This window comes from Alligator sinensis, unplaced genomic scaffold, assembly GCF_000455745.1.
Source record: "Alligator sinensis unplaced genomic scaffold, ASM45574v1 scaffold222_1, whole genome shotgun sequence".
In the NCBI taxonomy this organism is placed as follows: Eukaryota; Metazoa; Chordata; order Crocodylia; family Alligatoridae; genus Alligator; species Alligator sinensis.
In genome coordinates this window covers 132,032-147,607 of record NW_005841912.1, presented here as the reverse complement: position 1 = coordinate 147,607, position 15,576 = coordinate 132,032, and the positions used below count along the sequence as shown (strand labels likewise).

General features: G+C 44.3%; 1 protein-coding gene across 4 annotated transcripts in view; it reads left to right on the top strand.

Moving 5' to 3' along the window:
* Positions 1-15,192, top strand: part of USO1 (USO1 vesicle transport factor) — an 86,927-nt gene extending 71,735 nt beyond the window's left edge. For all 4 annotated transcript variants that reach the window (XM_025198056.1, XM_025198052.1, XM_025198055.1 and 1 more), the window contains 4 exons: positions 380-469; positions 2,424-2,522; positions 4,288-4,503; positions 14,173-15,192. In XM_025198056.1, the coding sequence (XP_025053841.1) occupies positions 380-469; positions 2,424-2,522; positions 4,288-4,503; positions 14,173-14,259 (492 nt within the window). In that variant the 3' untranslated portion in view covers positions 14,260-15,192. The remainder of the gene's footprint in view (positions 1-379; positions 470-2,423; positions 2,523-4,287; positions 4,504-14,172) is intronic.
* The last annotated feature ends 384 nt before the right edge of the window (positions 15,193-15,576 follow it).

Below are 15,576 nucleotides of genomic sequence, written 5' to 3'. Positions count from 1 at the left end.
TTTTTCAGAAAAAAAAGAACATGCATATGAGATCCTGTTCTGCTTGCTTTGCTAATTGAAGCAAGCCTCAAAGAAGCGGCTGCAAAGTTCTGCATTTTATAGAAAGTTTTGTCTTTTTTTTCTGCGCCCCCCCCCCCCCCCCCCCCCCCCCCTTGAGGTTGTTAGCTGTGCTAAGTATTACATTCTTGAGAGCTCTTGTTAGCATGTCTAGACAGCTGGTTGCTCTGTTTTTAGTAGACATGCTGCTCTCTTTCCACAGCTATTCTGAATAAGTCTGATGCACATTTTGTAGCTCTTACTAGCAAAAAAGGTAGCTTTTGTCATTGTTTACTAGTAAGAGTTTTTAGAGAGGAACAGTAACTCTTCATCTTTACCGTAGGAACTAGAAACATTGAGGACGCAAGTACAGTCACAGTCCACAGAAATATCTAAACTTCACACTGAGAAGTGGGAGCTGCTACAACAAATGGTAACCCTATTATCCTTGCTTTACTGAGTAATATAGAAAACTGTCTGTCACTATATGTCTCTACAGATGGATAGATGTATCTATATAGGGAGGGGTGTGTGTGATGATAAAGAATATATTTAGAACAAGCCCTCATTTGATGCAACTCTGACATCTGTGGAGTTATTCCTGATTTATGCTGGGGTCTCACTTTTCTCTTCTCTCCCCCCAACATGATATTGACTGAAGAGATGTTATTCAGTAGATGTCTGATGAGAAAAATAATTTGTTCTTACAGAGCAGATGTTTGTGTAGAATACTGCCTTTTTATCCTTTGATGAGCTTAGAGAAAACTAATTTTCCTTTACATCATAAACTCTTATCAACAAGGCCTGTTGACTGCACAGACAGATTATGCTAAAGGGTACCAGTCCATGAGCCTGGATGAGTTTCACACCCCTGGTCCAGTGTGTTGACTGCCTGCTTTTCCTTGTGCTCGGGTTAGCATGCAGGGTCAATAATGAGGTACACATTTGATGTACTTGCCTCATGGAGAGTTCTCATGGAACCCAAACGAGTCTGTCTTAGAAATCTTTGTGGTGAGTTCAAATGTCTTTAAATAAACATAATGCTGTTTGGAGTGCTGTCGCATAGCAAGGGAATTTATTTACACCAATTATTTAAGTCTTTTGGCTTGATAGAGTATTTTGGGAAAACTTTAATGGTGTGTGATATACAAGAAGTTGGACTAGATGAACTAAGTTTACCTTCTGGCTTTAATTGGTATAAAAATATTGTTTTTCATTTGTGCTTTCTGTGCCAGCATGCCTTCAAATACACTTTGAATGGGGGGTGGGCAATTATTTGGGCTGGAGGGCCACTTGGGGAGTTTTGGTGAGTTGTTGCAGACTGGGTCAGCATATTGTGCCCTGCCCAGCTTCTCACAACATCTCACCCAAACTCTGCTCCATGCACAGCTTGGCAGCTGGGACAGGGACATATCCAGACAGGGAGCAGGATGGGTGGGCAGGGCTGGGGCTAGGATTGTGAGGCAGTGACAGTGCAGGGCTGGGGCCTGGGGCAGAGCTCCAATCTACTCCCTGTATAGCCATGTAAGGGGCACTGATTCCACAAGCAAGGGCTTGTGGGGACTGGATTGCAGCTCTGCCCCAGGTCCCAGTCCAATACTCGCAGCCCAGCAATCATGGGGTCTCCATGGAGACTGACCAGGACCCCTATGGCCAGGGTGCATGGCCAGTTGGACAGAATGGGCCGTAGGCAGGCAGGGAGCTGCCTCCACAAGCAGGACAGAACGAGGCCGGGATTCTGGGGTGGTGACAGCCCAGGGCTGAGGCCCAGGGCAGAGCCGTGATCACATCCCCACACACTCCTGCCTGTCGAACCAGCACCCATCACAAAGATGTGCAGGTAGCAGATCTCAGCTCTGCCCCAGGCCCTGGCCCTGTGCTGATACTGCCCCATGATCCTGGCCCTACCCATCTGTCCCGTTCCTGGACACTGCTCCTTGCCTGATTGCAGCCCCATTCCATCTACCTGACCATGCACTCTGCCTGTGTGGGTCCCACCCCTGGCAGTGAATGCAGGGCAAATAGGCCAGGATGCCCAGGTAGTGGGGTCATGCCTGGTGGCAGCAGCAGCCGCAAGGAGCTGCTGCTGGGGCTACTAGGAATTGAGTCCAGATGCCGTGCTGGCCCAGTCCCACTGTGCTCCTGCGGATGGCGAGACGACCCACATGCACCATGGCTTAGGCTGCCCTCCTGCTCCTGTCTTGGGTGGGACTGAGGGACCCGCTATAGGCAAGACAAAATCCGTTGGTGGTCTGGTTCTAGCCTGTGGGCTGTATTTTGCCCACCCCTGCTTTTAAATGTATAATGGGCTGAAAGAAATCTTTAACCTGTGTCCTGTGAGAGTGTGGAAGATTACCTGCTTCTGGAATTGAATTTTCTTTCCACAGAACATGACTACAGTTCCCATATTGGGAGATAGTGCTATGCCAGCAGCAAAGAACACAGATTTGGAGGAAAGACTATCACGGGAGATAAAGGAATTGAAGGTCAGTCACTACTGAAATAGTAAGGATGCAGACACATGTAGCAGTTTGAACCACTCCTGAATGTCACTGTTAGGAAACTGGTTCACAATTGTGTGTGAAGTGCTGTGGCTCTGATACCTGGAGGTGAGAGTCAGCAGCCAGCTCTGCATGCCTCAGTAGGCAAGTAGGAGGGAGTGCTTTTGGTGGCTGGGGGTGGGTGGCGGGTAGCTGGGGTCATTTCCACTTTTTTGTTTGTCCTTCTCTCCCCAGTTCAGTAAATTTCAGTAGCCTGCAGTTGGTCTTGGGGGAGCAGAGTTGGGGTGGGGACACAGAAATGCTTGGCCTGGTGCTTTTGGGTTCCTGTGGGCTGAGGGGGTGAGATCATATTGAACTGGTTCAAAAGGGTACTTGATTTTTTTTTATTTTACTTTATTTTATTTTATATTTTATTTATTTATTTATCCATTTATTTATCTATTTATGCAAATGTACTTTTGCACTGTTTGACTAAAAAGATGTCAGGTCTGGTCTGGTTTGGTCTGTCTTTGGTCTGGTTGTCCTGGGCTTTGACTTACATCAGAATAGATCTGGGACAGTCCTTTACACATAGCTTGAATGGAAAATCAGTAGCCCATATTGTCCTGGAGGAAAAGGGTTATCCTAGTACTTCACAGGTACTTAGTGAGAAAATGGCCCTATATAACTGTAAGGATCCCAGAATAAAAAGACCTTGTCTAGGAAGTGGGGGTGGGGTATCTGACATGTTTTTAGCTTTCCAGACAGTTTTAAACTGGTTTCACAGGCTTGTGTGTCTGTCTGCTTCAGGTTTCAATGTCATTTAAATTGGTCTAAGTGTTGTTTGTGTCCATACCTTAAATAACTGAGTATTCAGTTTGATCATTTATGTGAAGTACCGCAGTCTTAAAGATGTTCTGCCAAACTGAAGAATGATTTTGGGGATACTTGATTTCCCTGGAATGCTTTGAGAAAGCTTTACTTTTTAACTTTAGAAATGTTAGGTCACGTTAGGTTGGAAAGATTTTGGATTTCCAGTTGCCATTTAACTCTAATTTTTCTTAATGTGTTTAACTTTGGTGGCATTTCAGATAAGAAAGCCTTCATGAAGGGCACAGCTTTTATAACTCTAATGTTAGAGTATTAACAAAACACTACTTCAATTTATCCTGAGACGTCCAGAAAAATCAGAACAGATCAGAATTTGCATTCCTTGTTTTCCTGTAGCGGTGAAGAGTTGTTGTCTGTGGGGAAGGGATGAATCTTCCAAGCCTTCCTTAAATACCATAAAACAAGAGAGGCCCATACCTAGCTTGGAAGCATTCTTCAGACTAGCTTTTTATGTGTTTTGAATAGCATGGATTGTTGCTGCAGTGGCAATCCCTGTGAGGATTTTCTGCTTGGATTCGGGCCAGGATGTCCCTGTGTTAGTCCTGGGCAAGCTGCATCTTTGAACCCTCTCTGGTCTGCAGAGAGCACCCATCTCAGATGTTGAGCCTTTTTTCTTCACCTGTCATGGAGTAAAATCCCCTTGTTTTCCTGCTCTAGCTGGGCTCTACCTGCATATGGTTTTTCCCTTGGGGAGCTGTGACTGGAGGGGAATAGTGACCCTTGACAGCAAACTTGAAGCTAGACTTTGAGCAGAGTATAGTGGCAGCTATATAGAGTTCCTAGGCACAAACCGTGTTTTCTATTAATCAAACTAGTCTGCATTTAGAATGATCTGTGGTTTGCATGTTAGTGACTTAGCTGTTTTTGTGACTACTGCCAGAATGAAGTTAAAGCTCTCTCTGAGGAAAAAGCAACCCTGAAACAGCAGCTGGACTCATCCAACAGTACAGTCGCCATTTTACATGATGAGAAAAGCAAGCTACAGCAAGAAGTGGCAGAATCAAAGAAAGAACAGGATGATCTCTTGGTGCTTCTGGCTGATCAGGATCAGAAAATAGTTAAACTAAAGAGTACACTCAAGGAACTTGGTGAACCGGTAAGTTAAGTGTTCAGTAAAATAAGTCTTTGTATGGGCTGTTATTCAGCATGTAATAACTCCAATTACCCTAGCAGCAAAGGGGCAATTGCCTTAACTCTTGATGAACTGCTGACTGCAGAGAAGCAACCAGAAGAGTCAGCAGAACTTGTCAGCCTCTGTCACCTGAGGAAGGGCAGCTGCCATTTGTAAAACAGGTGCACAGCTTTACAGTGTTTCTTGAGATTAGACGTCTGCGTTGTGCTGTGGTATCCATCTGGTCATGCAGCGAGCCGCATCTTCCCTTTTCTTTGTGTTTGTTTTTTTAAACAGAAAACTAGGGTGGGCATGTGTACATGCTATGGGCACTGCATTGTGTCCTAGGTCAAACTTGGCTTTCAGTGAAATGGAGGCAGTCATCCAGCCAGTGCAGTTCTTGGGAGGTGCATCTCTTAGGTTTCATATCTTCTGACAAGCTTCATAATGACCTGTAACAGGGACCATGACTTGAAGGTGCATAAAAATACCTATTGAGCGTGCAACTGTACCACTCCTTCAATAAGAAAGTTTAACAGGCGATTTTTAAATTCCTTTTTACATCTTAATGCAAGTTCAGGCTTTTTTATGGCATATGCTACCTCATTGGGTCACATGATCCATGTTTGTAAAGTTCTAAACAGTTAAAAAAAAACAAACCAAAACAACAAACATACCCAAAAAACCTGTTTCTGCCAAAAATGGATATACCAGCACCTTAGGAAGCTTATGGGCCTCCCAGCCACTAAGTAGTATGGCCCAAAGTGATTTGAGACGGTTCCTAATCTGCTTTCATACATCAGTGGACTCAGTGGCCTTGACTGACAGTGTTGTGTCAGATCTCAGGAGTACAATTCTAATGTGTGTCCAGGTCCTCCATTCCCACAGTTCAACAGTGGGCTGCTTGATGCTAGTCCAAAGAGCAAGGAGAAAAACACCAGTCAAAAACACTGTCTCTCACTTCCTGCAGATGCATCTTTGATATGAGCCAGTGGAGAATCCCCTGCCTCCTCTCCATTTAGAATACAGAGGGCTTTGCTCACAAGCAGCTGTCAGACAATGCAAGGAGCTGCTTCTGCTGAAAGTACTAGGAGAGTAACTGCAGATATGGAGGTGATGACCAAGAATGCACAGTTTTATACCAGCACCTTTGGAAAGAGTTCCTAGCACTCTTTCTACTAGCAACTCTGAAGGCAAGGTGGCTACACAGCTTTTGGTACTGGACTCCAGACACACAGGCTCAGCATACCTTGAATGATAAGGGGCCCTGTTGGAGCAGTGCTTGCAAGCGGTTGCCTTCTCGGTTAACCTGTGTCAGCTGCAGGGTGTTACATGGTTCAACACCACCGAGATAATCCAGAAAGTAGGATGACAATGGTAGGATCTTCCTGTTAGCTTTGTATGTGCAGACACTTATCAGAGATGACAAGGACTCTCCCATAATGCACATGGATGAGAGCAGGGCAATAGAATTAAACTTCATGTTGGCAAAAAGCAAGAATTCACTTCCAAATTTAAGTGGCCATGCCCTTTGCATTCTACTCTGTTCTAAAGCCTACCCCTAATTCACTCCTCTTCTGGTTCCCTTCACAAACCACTCCTTTTCTCTTCCCAGAAGGGCGTATGTCACTAGTTGCAAAACCTAATTACTGGTCCGAGCACAATGAAAAACATCTGGTCTGTGTAATACTTGCAGTAAACATGTGCCTCTCTCTAAAACAAAACAAAAAATAGTTTTACACATTTTCATTGAACAAGGGGAATGATTGATGAATGAAGACCTGTGCCCAAAAGTTGGCAAGGCCTGTGCCAGGCCAAAGTTCTGACAGCAGGGAGTATGCCAGACAGGGTGTAGAAGCCTATATTGGGGTTTTCATCACTCAAAAGGTGGCCAGGTGGCAGGCCATCAAGGCCCAGTGGAGGAATGTGTGTAGGGAGTTGTCTGATCTTGAGCTTTACCGTGGGAACATCTGAATACATCATTGCAACATGTGATGGTGAGCACCAGAATAAGCTACTTATTGCTACTTGTGCTTTACTTCAGTGAATAGCTGATGACATTGCGTCAGTGACAGCAACATGTTTGCATTTGACTGAGGGATTGTCTGGGCCAGTTGGAACAATGTGGGTTGAGTGGCAGTACTATGGGATAGATCATCTTTGGCTAGCAGGGATGAGGCTACTGCCACTCCTGTTGTGCTGGCTGTACTGGGGAATGTGCCTTGATGCCAGGGCAAGGAGCTGTGCCACAGAAGTCCAGGTAGGAGATACTATTCCATTGTCCATATTGGGGATCAGAGTGTGCAACAAAACCTCTGGAGACAGTTGGGGAATTCCTGACCAGGGTTATCTGCTATACTGATATGAGCACTGTACCCAGGACATCATCTGCCATGGGAAGACAGTATCAGCTCTTGTGGATAGAGGAGTCCTCATGTGATGTACTGAGAGATGAGATATCAGGGCTTCATGGTCATTGACACTCCACACCACCTTGATTTCGTAGGCCACAGGTTGGCAACCTACAGTCTGGAAGCATTTAATCCAGCTTGTAAATCATAAAATCATAGACAATTAGGGTTGGAAGGGACCTCAGGAGGTCATCTAGTCCAGCTCCCTGCTCAAACCTGAATCATCCCCAACTAGGTCATCCCAGCTGGGGCTTTGTCTAACCGGGTCTTAAAAACCTCCAAGGATGATGATTCCACAACCTCCCTGAGTAGTATGTTCCAGGACTTTATTATGACCCTCCTGGTAAAAGAGTTTTTCCTAATATCTAAGGTGAACTTCCCTTGTTGCAACTTGAGACCATTGCTTCTTGTTTGTCATCTGCCACCACTGAGAACGGTTTAGATCCATCCTCTTTAGAACCATTCTTCAGGTAGTTGAAGGCTGCTATTAAATCCCCCCATAGCCCTCTTGTATCTAGACTAAATAATCCCAGTTCCCTCAGCCTCTTCTCATCAGTCTTGTGTCCCAGCCCCTTAACCATTTTCGTTGTTGTCTGCTGGACACTCTCCAATTTGCCCACATCCTTTCTGTAGTGGGGGGGTCCCAAAACCGGACACAGTACTCCAGATGTGACCATACCAGTACTGAATAGAGGGGAAGAATCACTTTCCCTGATCTGCCGGCAGTGTTCCTACTAATGCGGCCCAGTATGCTGTTAGCCTTCTTCACAACAAGAACCCCAACAAGGATGCAGGGCTTCAGCTGCTGGTGCACTTCCCAGGCTGCCAAAGGGACAAACATCCACCTGTTTGCCCATGTCTGACCCAGGTGGTTCATTCTAGCCCACAGCTGGAAAAAGTTATGTATCCCTACCCTACACTGTTGCACTCCAGGAGGTCAAGTTAAGTGCTTATAACATTGATAGCTGCTTCGGCCACCTAGGGCTGGCCCTTTTGGTTCCAGTGGGGCCACATACAACACAAATTCACTATGCATGGGAAAGGGTCTGTGTGTGTATACAGCAAAAACTTGGGATCAAACCTGGAAAAGATGAGAAACCTGTCTACGATCAGGACCTCTTCTGTAGGCTTAAATGCAGAACTAGGGTACAGCTACAGTTCCCTTAATGCTCATCTATCTAAACAAAATTATACAGTACAGTTATAATGCCCTTATTTATCACCACCTGGTCAGAAAAGAGGCAAGAGACAGATATGCAGCCTGATTCTTATCGTCACACTCCAGAAGCACAAGAATAAATACTTATTCTATTGCCTGTCTAGCTACCTACAATAGCATAATGCAGACTATGTATACCTGCTGGGGAGACTCAAGAAGAAAGTGATATGCAGTTTGGCATTAGGTTTTCCTGAATTTATGGATTTTTTTCCACTTTCTCTCTAGTCGACACTTTCTATTATTTATGGATGGCTTGTTGTAATATATTAATAAAGATTCTCTGATTGGTTTTATTCAAATGTATTTGTCACTGAAAGTTCTTAAACTGAATTGAACCAGTTCTTATGATGGTGAGGTGTCAATTACTTGGTCTTTATGTCCCTGTAAAACTTACAGTTCTGGAAGAGAGGATTTCTTGTCTCCTTCCCTCACTATCATGGAATGGTCCTTGCTACCGTCCTGTTATTCTTTTCATCTTGGTTTATGGTCTTCACTGACCAGGCTGGTTTGTTTGTATGACTTTCTTAAGAAACTCAGCACAAATATAACTATTACAGCAAAATTTATATACAATGTATTTGGTTACATCAATCACTACATTAACGTTTTCAAACTAAAGTTATAATACAGTATATTTGGATTATCTGTTTTTAAAGCCTCTTTTTTCAGGCTTTTTGCTCTCTACAGTTTAATCTGGTTTAGCGCAATTTGTTAATTTCTGTGTCTTTTTTCAGTCTGCAAAGGTACTCTATACTCAAACAGGTTTTTAGTGTCTTCTGCTTGAGCCACACATCTGTAGCTTGGTGTAGACCCTTTGAAGTTATCCAAGACTGGCACCAAGTGATTATATATTTCCGCTTTCCCATATTCATTTAGCAAGAATACGCTATCATTTAATTGGATTCTCCACCTTTTCAGTTTTTCCCAATTGACTTATTTATATATATATTTTTACTGATTAAATTACTGGATTTTTTTTAAATTGAAGTGAATCAGTTTTTACTGATTTTACACCTGGGTTTTAGTTCCCAGGTTTCCAACTGGATGTGGGGCAGGGTAGCAGTAGCTGCGCGGGGGCTGGGGGAGGGTGGCTGGACCCACTGCCTGGGGGTGCAGGGCTCCTGGCTCTGACCCTAGGAGGGGCTGCGGGAATTGCTCCCAGGGTGAGCAGGTCCCAGCTGCACCCCAGTGGCTCTGGCTGCAGCCCTGCCCCAGGCGCTGGGAGCTGCAAGCCGTGCTGCGGGGGGCGGGAGCAGCAGGTGGGAGAGCCTGGCCCTGCTCTCTGCAATGGGCACTGCACCTGTTGGCTGTTCCCAGGGCCGCTGCAGCAGGGGCTGGGGTGAGTGGGAACAAGTGGAACCTCGGGGGGATGGGGCACAGCGCAGCTTGTCCTCGCTCACCCCAGCCCCTGCTGCAGCAGCCCCAGGAGCAACTGATACCACCTGCCTGCACCACGGCATGGCACAGCCCAGGGGCTGGGGTGAGTAGGGACAAACCGAGCCTCAGGGGGTGGGCTTGAGGGCACGGCGCAGCCCAGCAGCTGCAGGCAGCTGGCGTTGGTTGCTCCTGGGGCTGCTGCAGCAGGGGCTGGGGTGAGCGAGGACAAGCTGCGCTGTGCCCCATCCCCCCGAGGTTCCACTTGTTCCCACTCACCCCAGCCCCTGTTGCAGCAGCCCCAGAAATGGCCGACGCTAGCTGCAGAAGGAGCTGTAAGTAGGTTCGGGGCATGAATCTGGGGACACGTGCCTCCCAGGAAAACCCCAGCGCAGCCCCTCAGCCCACAGCCCTCCCAGGGGGTACGTAGCAGCAAGAGCTGTGGACCCCTGCCCTGCACCCACTGACCATTCCCTTCGCTTTGCTCCCTGCTGCAGCCCTAGGAGCGGCCAATGGGCTGCACTGCGCCCTTCCCCACCACTTATCTAGTCCCAGCCTTACTCCCTCCCTTTCTCACCGCTGATTATTATTTTTTTTCCTTTTATTTTTACTTTTTCCCAATTTAAACCGATTTCCCCCCCCCCCCCCCCCCCCCCCCCAATTCCTTTTATCCCAATTTCATCCCAGTTTTTAGGTTTCGAAGATAAACCCTCAACATTCCCAGGTTTTTTTAAATAACTGAAAATGTGGAACACTATATAATTCTTTTAATTTTCTTTATTCAAAGACACAAAATCTAGGTGCTATAGTGGTTGCCTTTAACAGTTATTAGTGTTTTCCATAAAGGAATCATCTGAACCTGCTTTGGCCAGTTACTGCTGGCCTTGACTAGCAGATTGAATTCTGCTTTCCCATGCTACTGCATATTGATTTTTATGTTAAGCAGTTCTGTCTGTACAAGCTGAAGCATGTATTATTCCTAACTTAGCCTTATACTAGGTCCCCAGTCTGCACCTGTCACAGTGTTTCAAGGGCGCTGTGGCCAGCTGTGTGACAAATAAGCGCTGTAATGTGCTGCGTGACAAATAAGCGCATCACTCGAGCTTCAGTAATACTGGCCAGTGGCCATGTTTTACCACCCTCATCCTGGATCTCCTCAAGAGGCTGGAAAACACCTACTTGACATGATCGAAGACTGTAAGCTCATGTATTGCAGCTTATCCTATGTATTCTACTGCTGCTGGTACCATGTGGAGGGGAGTTGCTGTCATTGCTATTGTTTACTTTTGCTGTTTCCTGCAATGAAAACTTAGTACCACCTGGAAAATCACCTTTTTATGATCTGACCTGTTAACTTCCAGTGCGTAAGTTGTTGCAGCTTCATGTTGCCATGGCAATATGAAAATATTCTATTTTAAGTGTACCTGGGCTCTTCTGTCTCTACCATCATCCTGTTTGCATGTGGTGGCCAGAAATGCCTGGGTGTCTGAACACCTGCCTGTCAGGGCATACAGATTTTATCTTGTTTTGCCCCGTCTGCCTTAGGCTTTCCACAGAGGAAAGAGGGGATACTGTCTGGCAAAGAGGCAGACCAGTTGTGCAGCTATATTGTGCAGAAGGCAGCAAACTAGAAAACTAAAGTAGACTTTGCTGGGTCTCTGTGGTAGTGTGCCACCAAATGGATGGAGATGGTCATCATGTTTTCTGAATGCTTATGACTCTCTCCCAGTTGACCACAAAGTCATGCACCAGGTTATGCTTATAACACAACCGATCATCATCAAGGTGATGAGCTGATAGCAAAAGTTGGGAGGGGTCAGCAAGGAAAAAAAACAAATGGGAGGCAGTGGGGCGATTGCATTGAGAGTGTAATGTGTTGCAGGAACACCTGTGATATATTGTAGCATGAACAATGTGGTTGAAGTAACAATATTTGAATAAATATGGTACTTTGCTATTCAAGGCAGGTTTCTCCCTGTGGCCCTCCCCTCACCCCCCCCCCCCCCCCCCCCCAATCAGCATGTGGGGAGAGAGAAGCTCTTCATTTTATAATTGCATACAAGGAAACCATATTAAATACATTTCTGTTGTTAAACTGCTGTCCAAAAGCAGCATGTGCTCAGTAATGGAAACCAACAATGAAGTTGATTAAAATGTAGCCGTCACTGAGCATAACTATAAAACACATGGCCCATAATGGGCAATAGGAACTTTTGAAGGGCCACACACAACCCCTGCCACACACAACCCCTCCCAAACAAAAAAACCCAAACAAAAAACCAAAAACAACCCAGCACTTGCTCCCCATAGGAGAGAGTGAGCACTGGGCCTTAAGTTACTACAATACTAGGCCGGCACTTGAAGAGGCCAGAGCAAGCTCTGACACCCTTCCCTGAGCCCAAAATAGTAGTAGTAACCTTTTCCTTAAAATTTCGCGTCCCAAGTCAAATCAGCCAAATCAATTCTAAATCCATGTGAGTCATTTGAGAACCATATGTGGCCTTACTACCAGCAAGCATCCTCCATCCCTGCCTGGAGCTTCAGATGCTTGCAGATCCTCTGGTGGGCATCCTATGTGCAGGCCCAAGCCCAGAGGCTTGGGGTTCAGCTGCCCCCAAGTTTTGCTTGCCCTCAGCTGTATGGTCACAGGACCAAGCTAGGGAGTAGTCTCCCATTTCCATAAAGTCGGTGTATGGCTGAGATCTTCCCACTGGAAGTGAAAGTGGGAGGCTAACTATGCATTACTTCGGTCATGATACTACCTCTTGCTACATCCATGGTTTTCCCAGCCAGTTGGAAAACCACCTTTGTGGTCACAGTAGTTACCGTGCCAGGTGGTAGTGACCTAGCACAAGGATAAGATATCGGAGCCCATCTAAATAATATATATGGTAGTACCCATTGCTGCAGCCCTCCACAGCACAGACTTTATCTCATGTTGAGCTACTACATTGAATATATTTAGACCTCTTCCCTCCCACAGCTAAGTTGCACCTTTCCCAGTTCCAATGATTCCTGTTTCTTCACCAGCCTGAAATGTCTGTCAGACATCACCAATGGGCCCCCAAACAGTTCACCCAGAATCCCACTGTCACACCCTCTCTGAGCCTGTCATATGATTAGTGTGATCCAGCCCTCTATGAGATGGAACCAAGTTGCCCTGCAATACTTCTGCATATAATTTTTCAGAGGCTCCTCAGACCCATGACAAGAACACCCAGTTCCAAGTCATGAGTTGGGGGGTGGGGGTTGCTAATTAGCACATGAAGTGTGTGTGTGTGGTGGGGGGGGGGGGGGTATCTGGAATACATACACATGCTGAGCTTTCCTGGGGCCCAGCCCAATGAGCTTTGTAGTAAATCATGAGCCTTTTGGCTTTGATTGTGTGTAGTCGCTTCTCGGCCTCTTGTGGGCTTAGATCAAGCGTACTTTTTATAAGTACAAAAGTGCTGCTTAAAAGTAAGTTTGTGGAGTAGCTGTGCTAAAATTTGTATCGGTATCAAAAAAAGGGGGGGAAAAGATAAAAATGCCAATTCAACCATCATTGTTTGCAAATTTGCCTTGCGCTTCCATGTGCTCAGGAGGGAGAACAGGGTCTGAGAGTATGTTGGAGTGAGGGTGGGGAGGATGAAGGGGCTGCAGGGGAAGAAGTTGGTGGGACAGTGGTAAGGGAGGCCATCTGATCCGCCAGACTTATTTTACCCTGCTGTAACAGTAGGAGAGGAACAAAATCAAGGCAAATCTCCAATAATTAGATTTTTATACCTGAAAAATTATAACAAAAGTACAAATTTTCCATATGTAGAATCTAATTTTGTGGGGTTGTCTTATAATTAGGGTCACATTATTTAAATAAATATGGTACTACTGGTTGGGCTCAGCTTATGTCCATTAATTTTGTTGTGGTGTATGACCTTAAACAGCTAGCTGTAAACACAAATGAATTAGGATAGTAATGAAGCCTGGACATGACCTGCATGCCTAGCAGGCATAACAGCACTTTCCCTGCACATGGATTAAGCATCCAAACAGGAGTCAAAACAATTCTTTTAGGCTAAATTGCAACCATGTAGTAGATAAACTTGTTAGGTGCTATGTTGAGGGATCTGCACCTGCAAATTAAGATCTCTGTAAGCATACAAAGGGCTAAGAACCATGGAAGTACTGGTGCAAAGATGTCTTGGCGGGCAGATTGGGATCTTCAGTGGTGCATTTCAAAACCTTTTTCACATGTTAGGTTTCACAGAGTTCTGTGAGGTAGATGAACATTCTTTAATTTTACAGAAGGAAGAAATTGAGGCACAAATGAAGTGACTTGTTTAAAGGCACAGAGCAGAAATGTCTGTGCTAAGAAGTCTTACCAGATTCTCTGCTGTTACCTTAGACCAGTCTTCTCATTCCCAAAATCTAAATAAGTAAAAGTTAAAAATAAAACCCAGAAGATAGGATTTCTCAACATTGATACGAGAAGCAGTATCACGTTCTATGATGCCTGATGCTTGGTCAAATATAATTTGAGCAGAAATTTTAGGTTGGCTTTATTTTTTGTTGCCATTTTTTCTCTCTCAGTTGAAGACAACGTATTAAAGTACACTGTTTCTTTTTAAGTTTTTTTTTTTTTTTTTTTTTTTTATATTATTATTTTTTCAGGTTGAAGATGAGGATGATATTGAATCTGGAGACCAAGGTGACGAAGACGAAGATGAGGATGGAGAAGAGGAAGAGCAAGATGAATAGTGCTTTAGTATTTCACCATCAGAAAACTAGAGATTGCATTAATATGAAAATAAACTAATGCTGTTGGCCTACAAACAACAGCTACGTTACTTAAGGAAGCAGGTGGGGAAAATAACTACAGGACTAGTTCCAAGATACTGAAGTAAAGTGTGGGAAATCTTCATTATAGCTGAAATTTAACATCATTGTTAAAATTATACATAAGCATCCCAAATTGAAAGAATTTAGAAGCAGCTTTAGACGCTGTTTAAAACATGGGGGTAACAATGCTACTGCCTTAGTTCATTGTCATTTACAGAAGTTCTGTGCATTTGTCTACATTTTACTTTCTTTTGGAACTCTTAACATAATTAAATACATATGTATTTGGTTTAACATTTGTTGGATGGAATCATTGCTTCTGCATTCAGCAGGGAGCTCATCATCATAACTCATGGCTTTTGTTAAGTTAAATGGCTATGTTGAAGGGACAGGGTGGGTGCATCTGGTATCGTACACACCATTGGCTACCTGTTGAACTGACTTTAAAAATGAATGGAAGTGTACAGTGTAGAGTGCCTTGACACCTGAAATAGCTGCATTCTGTACCTCATTGAAGAAACTAAAGGAAATTGCAGCATTATGCTGACAGCATGGAGAAGGTTTCATGGAAATCTGCAACAGTGTGGTAGCATTTTTAAGCTGAACATCTTTGCTTTGTTTTTTAGTTTTCTCTTTTTAAAGCATAAGAGATTTAATGTACTACCAGGTCATCATATAAAAACAAATCTGAATATTTGAGTCAGAAGAAAACACATCTATGATTTATATAATTTATTGGCTCGTTTGCCAAACAGAGATAAAAGATTAGATTTTAAAAAAAAAATCAAAATGATTACACTTAATGCATCAATTCATGTTTTGGTAATAAAAATAGTTATGATGTTCATTTAATTTTGTTGTCCAGTTTCAATTAAATGTATTTAATTATTTATATTTGAATCGGAGCTACTTAAAAATCAAAACTGGTTAGATTAAGAGGATGCTATCAAATGGCACTGAACTCATATATCATCAAACAAACTTGCCCATGGAGGGCGGGGGAGGTTCAGTTGTCATTCTTTTGACTTTACAGAATGAAAGTGTTACTGGATTTCCTCCAATGCGTTTTGGAGTCCCCAGCAATAAACCAGCCAGGTAGGATTTTGGCCAGTGAATTCAATGGCTGGTTGTTTGATAAATTAGTTTAAATATTCTTTTTCATTTGTTGATTACATAGTGAGCATAGGAGTAACAGCTGATGAAAGGACTGATTTGAAATGTTCATAACTGATAATG